At 44.9% G+C, this 11,005-nt stretch overlaps 1 protein-coding gene across 1 annotated transcript in view; it reads right to left on the bottom strand.

The window, feature by feature from the left end:
* Positions 1-322: 322 nt before the first annotated feature.
* Positions 323-11,005, bottom strand: part of cerkl (ceramide kinase-like) — a 78,887-nt gene continuing 68,204 nt past the window's right edge. The window contains exons 6-11 of the mRNA XM_066659017.1: positions 6,703-6,880; positions 5,656-5,715; positions 4,918-4,949; positions 4,230-4,338; positions 770-866; positions 323-418 (exon numbers count right to left, since the gene is read on the bottom strand). Of these exons, the coding sequence (XP_066515114.1) occupies positions 323-418; positions 770-866; positions 4,230-4,338; positions 4,918-4,949; positions 5,656-5,715; positions 6,703-6,880 (572 nt within the window). The remainder of the gene's footprint in view (positions 419-769; positions 867-4,229; positions 4,339-4,917; positions 4,950-5,655; positions 5,716-6,702; positions 6,881-11,005) is intronic.

The following is an 11,005-nucleotide window of genomic DNA, read 5'->3' as shown; positions in this document are numbered from 1 at the left end:
TCTCCGTGGAACGGGTCATTAGTGTGTTATGGACTCTGAGCTGAGTGTGGGCTGCGGAGCTGGGCTCAAGGCCCGGAGTGGCTCGAGCCTCACTGTGTGTGTGTGTGTGTGTGTGTGAGAGAGAGAGAGAGAGGGCCTTTTTTGTTAGAGCAGGATTTATTTAAGGCTGCTCTTACATGGCATTGTGGGCCGATATCTTATTTTACACCCCTTACAGTCTGACCCCAATTTGGACTCACACACAGTGTGACCTCTATAGGCCCGAGAGAAATGAAACGGGACAGTGTGGAGCAGCTGCACATGAGCACAAAGTCCCCGATGCTCAGTGCCATGAGTCTGAGGGAGCTCTGTGGAGGGTGCACTCTAATGCTTTTGAGAAAGGGCTGGAGAGGTATTTGTGATTCACCCAACTGTTCAACTAGAGAGATAGAGGCCTTAAGAACAGTAAACTGATGCTGACAGGGGCAGTGTCTCTAAAACGTCACAAACGCACACACCTCAGAGCCCCTCTTCCTCCGGGTGTATTTATAGAATGTGGGTTAATAAACCGCAGCAGATTGGAGCGAGAAAAAGAAGGCGGGCTCTGAGATCGCTAATCGCTCTTAGCCTGAAAAGTGTTTTACGGGAATCTGATGATCAGCCTCTAATGTGACTTGACAGGATGCTAATTCTGCTTAAGCCGGAAAAGGTTGCTAACTCCATTAGCATGAGGTTGGGGGGAGGGCTTTCCTGACTGGGACGGGGAGGTGGGGGGGGGGGGGGTCCTTACCTGGTTCCTCATGCTGCTGTACCTCTTTAGGTGCTTGATGAACTCTGACCTGGAGGTGTTGCCCACAGCAACCAGAGCCATGCTGCTGTTATTCAGCCTATGAACAAAGTACAGAACAGTTAGCATTTGGTCGCTACTGTTTTTAGCTCTGTAACAACCTTGTCCACTTGTTCGATATCTGAGTCAACTTAAAACAAGCGTGTGATGATTTACCAATGATACAGTGCTAATTTCTGAGGTAACAACTACTGCTTGTTAGCTACATTAGCCTTATAGCTTTAGTACTAAAGTAAATCAGCTAACAGACACCAAACATGCCTAACAACGGTAAACATAGCGTATTTGAGTTTGAGGTAAACTACTCCCAAGTCTTAGTGTCTGCTGAAGAAATACAGTTCCAACCAGCATTAATTCCATTATCAATTAAGGTGTTTTAAGTTTCCCTGAGCGCAAGACGACAGAGGACCACGGTTGGTCGACTGAGGGCAAAGTTGGAGGTCCATTCTGACACAACGTTTTCTGGACCACTGGTTGTTAAACAGAGTTTTAGACGAAATGTCACATTTTGACACTTTTCCATTCACAGTCCAAATTGCAGATTTTTCCTATCATTCATTTCTATAACTGTTCTTTGTAAATTAGATCAGTAAATAATTTAATCCATCACAATATTATCATTTTCAGCGTAAAGAAGCCGACTCGTTATTGCATCTCTTTTAGTTTCGGATAAAATCGTACTCGTTTATTTTTTTAGGTTTAAAATTGTGGAGATTAAAAACTAGTTGGACACAGGACACTAATCCGAGTCCGATGGTGGACCACCAGTGGCCTACAGTCTGCAGGGTACTGACCTTGTTTAAGCCAGTGGACTGATATTTGTTTAGCTGGTCACCCAGTAGAGTCAGTCCAGTTGGCCAGCGAACCAACGCAGAAGGTCACCTCTACATTAACAGTGACGTTACAGAAAAGGAGTGAACATTTTTCACTTTTGTTTTAAATGAATTCAGAACACTTCTACTGGTTTGTTTATCATTAAATTAGAACACAATGTAAAGAAGAGCTGACGGACGTGAAAAACAACAAACGGAGATACGAAGTTTTTGTCTCATAAGTCAAATCATGAGGAATATCAGGCACATCGATCATATAGCGGCAAAACACACAACTGTGGGACACAAATACAGAAAACACTGGGTGTGTCCCATCTCTTAGTGAGCTGTGTTATTAATCACGGCAGTAGTGAGCCTTCAGACTGATATCCAGCGTTATGAGAGATGATCATATTTTGAAAAACGAGAGATCTACTTGCTGCTGTTTATCTGAAATTTTCTGAGGTAAATCTTTGTGCCGACTGCGGCCAGTTGTTATTGTTCTCTATAATTTATGGTTGGGTCTTATATTTTTAATGTTTGTGTGTTTATTTTCACACCAGTACTTTCTGGTCCGTTAAGAGATCACACACTGTGACTCACTGTTAACAGAGTTAAAGCCATACTCCATATTTTGCCCTTTGGTATTTTAAAAGCATAGGGGAACTGGACACAAGGTGTGAACACATATATATACAGTATATCCACAAGGTCATGCTACCGCTATCTCAAGGTATAACATCTGAATCTACGTGGTTTTTCACACTTCTGCCTCTATATCTTGGTGTGTATATATAACTTGAACATGCCAGGTACTCCTTCCAGTGTGTTTAGGTTTCATGATGAATGGACTAATGGAAATCCCATTGCATTAATTTATGCAAATATAGGTTACATTTTATTTTTTATTTAGTTTATTTTTGTTTGCTTTTCCTGTCAAATTACCATAGTTGAGATACAATAGTTGCCCTGTGAAGGACTGGCGCCCCCTCCAGGGTGTGATTCCGGGTGGGTTCTGGACCCACCGCGACACTGAACTGAATAAGGGTTACAGATAATGAATGAATGAATGAATGAATGAATGAGATACAATAGTTTGTCTCTAGAACTTTCTCCACTTCCCTGTTTTGTCTTTCCCACTTAAGAGAGTCCTAATGCATTCATTCAGTATCCATCTCTTTTCTGTCCTATTCTGCATCTTAGCGGTTTAGGACTGGACCATGTGGAAGCATGTGAACACATTTTATGACATTTTATTTGGCAATACTGTGTCTGAATATGGTCATGCCAATAAAGCTTATTGAATTATGACATCACACAAACAGGTGTTTTACCAGGTTGTTTTTCACCGACCTTAAAACTTAACTTTGTGAAGGTTTACTTGCCACTCCAAACTCTTTCATTTAAAATGTCAGGAACATATATCCATTCGGCGTAAACCCACACAGACACAGGGAGAACACCCCATACTCCTCACAGACAGTGACCCGAGCCAGGGATTGAACCCAGGATCCTGGAGCTGTGTGTCAGAGACAATCCCTGCAGTGCCCTTGTGCCACCCACTGTTTCCATATCTATGCCATATTTACTATCTGTGTTATGACTTCAAACACTGTCTCTATTGTCATGTGATATTTTACAATCCTGCCTCTATACCTTCAGTATATTCTTCACTGTTGCCTCTACATCTAGGTAACTGGGATCATGCTGAATTGTCTTGTTATCTCAGAGTGGGAGACGTTGGGGCTGGTGAGGGCACTTCCTAAAAAAAATCAGTGGACATCTGCTCCAGCCTTAAGCCTGCTACATCACCCCCTTTAATCAGACCTGTTATGGTGTGATTAGCCCACTTAGGGGCATTTGACCTGAGCTGTCTGATCCAGTCACTAGGTCCAATCTCATGGGATTACCTGGATTCACCCCAGTGCAACACACCCACACACACACAGCCTCCAAAAACATCCAGGAGCCCAAACCAGCGAGACCTGCTAAGATACAAACCCACTGGCCCAGTCTCTCAGCTTTACAGTCTGACTCTTGAGCTGCAGGAAGTGCCCAGAGTTGACGGCCTTAAATCAGCTGTTTACAAACTGACCTCATTTCCTGAGGCAGGAACTGGGCTGGGACACTCAGGTGAGGAGGTCAGATGGTGCAAGAGGGAGGAAGTATGCCCCAGTTGCTGGAGACGAGGGGTTGGATGTTCATCCATCCATTCATACATCTTTAGTTAGCATTAAACAACAAGGTACACTTAGAGGCGGAATGGTGACTTGCACATAAGCCTAAGGTCACCCAGCCCAATGCTAAACATGAGTTGAAGGGGTGTAAAAGCCCCCTGTATTGGGTTTTGGATCAATGTAACTGTGTTAGAGATCCATCCAGGACCAATATTATGAGCGATCCAGAACTGACAATGCTCCAGTGGTTGAATGCAATAATAATCTCACAACAATGCTCCAAAATCTAGTATTACATTTTGGCTAAAGAGCAGAAGCTGTTTCTGCAGCAAAGTGAAACAAACTTGTGGTCACACTTTCACCAGACAACTCTTTAAAGCCAAGTGAAGTGAAGGGTGTTGTGAGGTTCTGGACCTGGTGAAAGGAGCCAGGCCTCTGGGCGCCATGGAGCAGAGACATGGGATAGACATGACACTCATGCTGAGGTAGAGACCTTGCCTTGTCTGCCAGGGAGCATCTTCACCTGAAGAGAGAGAGAGTGAGGCTTCATTCATCTGTCTTTAGTGACGATGTAATCAACACAGCTGATTTAAACACAACTGAATTAAACTAATGTGAACTGAACTGAACTGAACTGAATTACATTGATTCCATTCAAATGGAACTGACCTGGATTAAGCTGAAATTAACTGTACATTTTCATTTTCAGCATCAAATCAAACTGAACTGAGACCTTCATTTTACAGCTGATACATTCAGTGCCAAGGTACACACACACACACATTTGTTTTCATGTGTGTATGGCTGTTAAATAGACGTCTATTCGTGTTTTGGAAATGTATCCTTACCTTATTCTAAAGTACTACCATCCTAACCCTAACCCCATCTCATACCACAACCCTGACTTCACCACAACCCTAACCTTATAATGTAATGGTTCTCTTCACAGAGACCAGCTTGTGGTCCTCACCAGGATTAGAATTCCTCACACAGTGAGTGCGTAAACATGTTTCGGTCCCCACTATGTGATATATACCTGGCACAGATATACACACACACACAAATATTTTCACACTCGTGCTCCAACTCGATCCACTCTTACCGATATCACTGAGCTCCTTCTCCGACTCACTGCTGTTTAAACACAAAGCAGAAGTGCATGTTAAGTGCATAATGACAGTGTTTGTATCTCCATAATAACACAGTCATTTCCCTCTTCAGCTCAGTGACCTTCAGCGTTTTGATTTCAGGCCAATGGCCAATTAACCAGGGGGGCTTTGTTTCAAACGATAAGGGGGCTATAAAAAGGCTTCCGTCTGCAGCTAGTGATTGGGAGGCATTGATTCTGCAGTGGTACAATCAGCTCTATTGATCATAAACATATATAAAACAAATTGAATGGGATTAGATGTATATATAGTATTGAGATTAAAACCTATCTCCATTTTCTCTCACAGAACTGGGAAGTGGCATCTGCTGTTTGATGAATGGAGCAATAGAAACGGTCCTTTGGATTTTGGCTAGTGTTTCCACCAGGGTTTACACTGCTCCTCCGTTCAGAAAAATAAATCTCAATCGCAGCAAAATCATTGCATTGATTCTAATGGGTTAAATAGGAGAGTTTAAACATGCTAATCGGATCATTAGGTCAGAGATTTACAGCCATAATCTGTATTCCTCTGCTCTCCTCAGCTGGGTGACCTTCAACTCTCTGAGTCCTGTCCAGCAGCCCATTAAACTGAGGTGTGTGTGTGTGTGTGGGGGGGGGGGGGTCTTCAGAATTAGGTTTTCAAATAATTACAGCCCCAATGTGGAGAAGAGAAGCAGAGAGGCAACTCACTCTGACTGATCCACCCCTGCCCCACTGCTGACGATAAAGGACAACTCACAGTCTTCAGGCCTGAGAGAGAGAGAGAGAGAGAGAGAGAGAGAGAGAGAGAGAGAGAGAGAGAGCGCAATACTCATCAATTACACTCCACACACAGACTACTAACCCCCCCCCACATCAAACACTGTATGTACTTCCTCATTCCTGTACCTTTGTAGTGTTTAACAAGTATTTATTCTGTTTATTAAAAAAGAATTGATCATTTTATTTAATTGATTAAGTGGCTGATTGTATTATTATTATTATTATCACCACCATCATGGGGCGGCACGGTGGTGCAGCAGGTTAGTGTCGCAGTCACACAGCTCCAGGGGCCTGGAGGTTGTGGGTTCAATTCCCGCTCCGGGTGACTGTCTGTGAGGAGTTGGTGTGTTCTCCCCGTGTCCGCGTGAGTTTCCTCCGGGTGCTCCGTTTCCTCCCACAGTCCAAAAACACACGTTTCAGGTGGATTGGCGACTCAAAAGTGTCCGTAGTGAGACTGTGTGAGTGAATGTGTGTGTGTGTGTGTGTGTGTGTGTGTGTGTGTCTGTGTTGCCCTGTGAAGGACTGGCGCCCCCTCCAGGGTGTGTTCCTGCCTTGCGCACCCAATGATTCCAGGTAGGCTCTGGACCCCCCGCGACCCTGAACTGGATAAAGGTTACAGATAATGAATGAATGAATGAATCACCATCATCATCTACTACTTATCCAGGTCCAGGGCGCAGGGGGCAGTGATCCAAGTCAAGAAACCCAGACCACCCTTTCCCTAGCCGCCTCTTCCAGCTCTTCCGGGGGAATACCGAGGTGTTCCCAGGCCAGTGGAGACATATATACTCGCCATCGTGTTCTGGGTCTTCCCCGAGGTCTACTCCACTTGGGACATGCCTGAAACCCTTCACCAGGGAGGTGTCGCGACGTGGATGTCCCAGCTCCTCACCCTGTCTCTAAGGGTGAGTACAGACACCCTGCTAGTGTGTGTGTGTGTGTGTGTGTGTGTGTGAGAGAGAGAGATAGTCATACTTCAGGTTGGTGAGGGTGGAGATGAAGGCCAGTTCTCTTCTCTGTGAGTGTGGGATCCAGCTCAGTTTCTCGGCAGAAGCCAGAGTTCGACCTCCAAACCCAAACATCACGGAGTAACAGAACCTCAGCAAACGACCCACGGAGCTCACACTGCACATATCTACTACCTGCCTGTGTCCTGAAACACACACACACACACAATATAAGGCTCTGTCAGCAGTGCACACAACTGTGCTGTTTACTATACAACAATTACCATAAAATAACAAAAAGTGGGAGAATGTTTGAATTTATATTTACACTTAAACTTTACACAAAAATGCTTTAAATCCTATCTGTACGACTAACACACAACTAAGGAGAATCACATCTGAGGCTAATGAGTGCAGCATCTTCCTTCTCTTATTCACACTTCAAACTCCAAACTGTGTGGACTCCTGCTCATCCAACACTTCTTCCGAAATGAAGTGCATCGACTGGGAGTTAGTTTCTCCTTCGCTGCAGTAACATTGTCTACTCTTCTGAGAAGGCTTTACAACAGGGATCGGGTCATCGCTGTGAAGATTTGATGTCATTCTGTCACATAAACCAAAGTGAAGTCAGGTACTGTTGGAGACAATATTCTGGATCACAAACAACACTCCAACTCACCCCGAAACTATTGGATGGAACTCCATTCCTCCAGAGAACACAGGACCATTGCTCCACAGCCCAGTGCCGGGGGCTTTAATGGCCTTCTAGCCAAAGCTTGGCACTGGACAGCGTGGCCTTAGGCTCACATACAGCTGCTTGGAAGTGGCCTATTATTTTTAATGCTTTGCTATGGTCTACGGCGATTATAGACTCAGAATATCAGTGTGTGTTATAGAGACTGAATCCACTGCAGTTATAATCGGTGTCTGGACATGTCTGGACATGTAGTGTAGACCTGTACTCAGTCACGTAGGACAGGTCTGAGTCTGCAGGGCGAAGAAAACAAACAAAACCATACACAACAGTAAGTGCTCGCCAATGCAAATCATATCAATGGTAAAATCCCTTGGTTAAACTGGAGTCATCCATCAAGTGTCAGAGGTGACATATCTGAGCTGATTGAGGACAAATGTGTGTGTGTGTGTGTGTGAGAGAGAGAGAGAGTGTGTGTGTGTGCCATAGGCATTCCTGACCCTCTCCAGCCTCCATAGAGCAACCCCCCAGCTCATGAATTATTCATCAGCTCCCTCCAAATCCCGCCAGTTGGCCTTATTCACATGCGTAAATATTGCTTAATTAGAAAGGAACAAGCCCTGTGCTGGCCCTGAGAACAGGCTCCACGTCCCAGTTCCTGTCAGGTGCCACACGCTCCGGTTTTGTTTCGCTCCTTTAATGCCTTCCAGGCAAATAAAAAAGGCCCAGATATTTTAAAAAAGTGCACACACACACAAACAAAAACAACACAACAACTTCCTTTCCTCTTCCATTCCTCACAGTTTGTGTAGCTGTCAGCTGTTGACTTCCCTGTAAATGTGCTGCGACCCCAGGTGCTGATCCTGCCATAAATCGTTGAAGTGTAATCACATTTTTCATGACTTTGCATCGATAGCTGAAACCCTTGTTTGTTTATTAAGACGCTGCTGTTCAAAGGTTTCATCGACTTCTTGAGGGTTTTATTTCAACATATTTCGGTCATTTCCATCTGTATCCCATGGACAAACTGCAGTCTTCCATTTGGTTGCTATTGCTGTCTTCTGTTTTGAAGCCTATTTTGCTTCTTTTTTATAGCCATACAGTAGGAGAAGCTACAGAACTGTTGTACAGAAGCTTACGTTCCAGTGGCACCCCTGTTGTAGTCATAGCTCCAGTGTAAAATTAAAGAAGCAAATTCTGACTCAGACGTTCCTGAATAAATAACTGTAAGAAATAACATTTTTATTTAAAGTTTACATAACGTTTACAAGAAAGTATCTTTATTCATTAAGATAATTGCATAAAGAGAAAAAGAGAGAGAGACACACACAGAGAGAGAGAGAGAGAAAGAGAGACAGAGAGAGAGAGAGAGAAAGAGAGACAGAGAGAGAGAGAGAGAGAGAGAGAGAGACAAAGAGAGAGACACAGAAAGAGAGACAGACAGAGAGAGGGAGACACAGAGAGAGACAGAGAGAGAGAGAGGGAGAGAGAGAGAGAGAGAGAGAGAGAGGGAGAGAGAGACAGAGAGAGAGACTGATTCCTGATTCTGATTCCACCTGTCAGTGAGTCTTCCCTGACCACACACAGTGCCACTAGCCAATGAGGGGTGAGCTTTTGCTTCCTCTGAGACACGTGAGGCCAACCCACCACATATTTTCAAAACCCTATGCCACTGAATGATGCAGTAGGGGAATGCAAACTGCCCAGATTCATCAGACACACGCCATGAATGCTCACACCATGAACAGAGATGGATCAATCATATGCACACAGCAAGTGAGGCCTGTAACTGTGCTCTGTAACTGTACCACTGTTGGAAGTAAATCCACAAACTGCACACAACAAGAACGGTTTAACAACAGGTGTGAAGCAGGAAATAACCAAGAGTGTCTGTGTTTATTAATATATTAAAAGGCCCATATCCATATGCTTAATTACGCTGCTTAATTACCCTTGTAGACTATGATTCACCACTGGAAACAGAGACTGGAATCTCGTCTTAAGGAATTACAGGAAGGCACCGTACAGTATCAACATAAATCCAGCAATTATAATGACCACATACACAAATATCAACAAATCTATAACAAAAATCTGTTAAAGCTGGCACCGACACCCGGTGTGATCAAGAGACGAGGACACTTCTCTCTCCCCGCGAGATGCCGAGACGAGCGAGTGGGTGCCAATCTCAATTAGCGTTGAACAAAAGAACAGAACGCCCAGCACCCGCCGCTCAGCCACAGCACCATCCACACCATCAGCACCTCGCTCTGGTCAAAAGAGATGAGTTACACCACCATATGGCCTACATCTCCAGTCTGAGGAGCTAATGACAGGACACACTCTCCAGCGAACTGAGGGTCAGTCCCCAGTTAATCATCCCGTCCACAGCCAAGTGTGTGTGTGTGTGTGGGTGTGTGTGTGTGTGTCGGCCCTAAGAAATGCTGGCTGCCCGGTTTACGCTGCTGGAACCTGGACAAAAGCAATAACAGTAACAATCAGACTAATGCATGTGATCATATTCATTGCCTCCACAAACAATAAAGTCCTTTACCAAGCCGTCCCCAATTCAGTGCAGAGGTCAGAGCCCACCCTTCACTGATTTAACTCAAGTCAAATAACGTTATTAATGTCTCTGGCTATTCATCCAGTAGCAAGTGTCCACACTCTGCCTTCATCACAGTCCTGAGTTCAGTTTCTCTAAGACACTCACAGCTGCTCCCCCAAAGTCCAGTGTCAGATGTTGGTTGCATTTTCAGTTTCTCTAAATCGTAATAAACTCAATCACATTCAGTGCTGTTAAGGTCTGGACTCGGAGGTGGTCAGAGTGCACTGTTCTGAGAAACAGCAGCAGCTTCTTTGTTGGGTAGTTCATTTGAGTCTATTTTCTTATCTTGTTAAAGGTTGTCAGACGGTGGCAGAAGATACATATATTTTTTAATAAAATGTCAATATCAGCTCATGTATAAAAGAAATAAAAAACAAATATCCTCACAGACAGTCACCCGGAGGAAACCCACGCAGACACAGAGAGAACATACCACACTCCTCACAGACAGTCACCCGGAGGAAACCCACGCAGACACAGAGAGAACATACCACACTCCTCACAGACAGTCACCCGGAGGAAACCCATGCAGACACAGAGAGAACACACCACACTCCTCACAGACAGTCACCCGGAGGAAACCCATGCAGACAGAGGGAGAACACACCACACTCCTCACAGACAGTCACCCGGAGGAAACCCATGCAGACACAGGGAGAACACACCACACTCCTCACAGACAGTCACCCGGAGGAAACCCACGCAGACACAGGGAGAACACACCACACTCCTCACAGACAGTCACCCGGAGGAAACCCATGCAGACAGAGGGAGAACACACCACACTCCTCACAGACAGTCACCCGGAGGAAACCCACGCAGACACAGGGAGAACACACCACACTCCTCACAGACAGTCACCCGGAGGAAACCCACGCAGACACAGGGAGAACACACCACACTCCTCACAGACAGTCACCCGGAGGAAACCCATGCAGACACAGGGAGAACACACAGACCAGAGGAGATGACCGTGAGACCCACAGTCACCCAGTCAGATAATTAATTGGACTATGTTAATACTTTTGA

Source organism: Hoplias malabaricus, unplaced genomic scaffold (genome assembly GCF_029633855.1).
Source record: "Hoplias malabaricus isolate fHopMal1 unplaced genomic scaffold, fHopMal1.hap1 scaffold_40, whole genome shotgun sequence".
NCBI lineage: Eukaryota > Metazoa > Chordata > Actinopteri > Characiformes > Erythrinidae > Hoplias > Hoplias malabaricus.
Note: the sequence above shows the minus strand (reverse complement) of the source record. Positions and strands in the feature narration are given on the sequence as shown.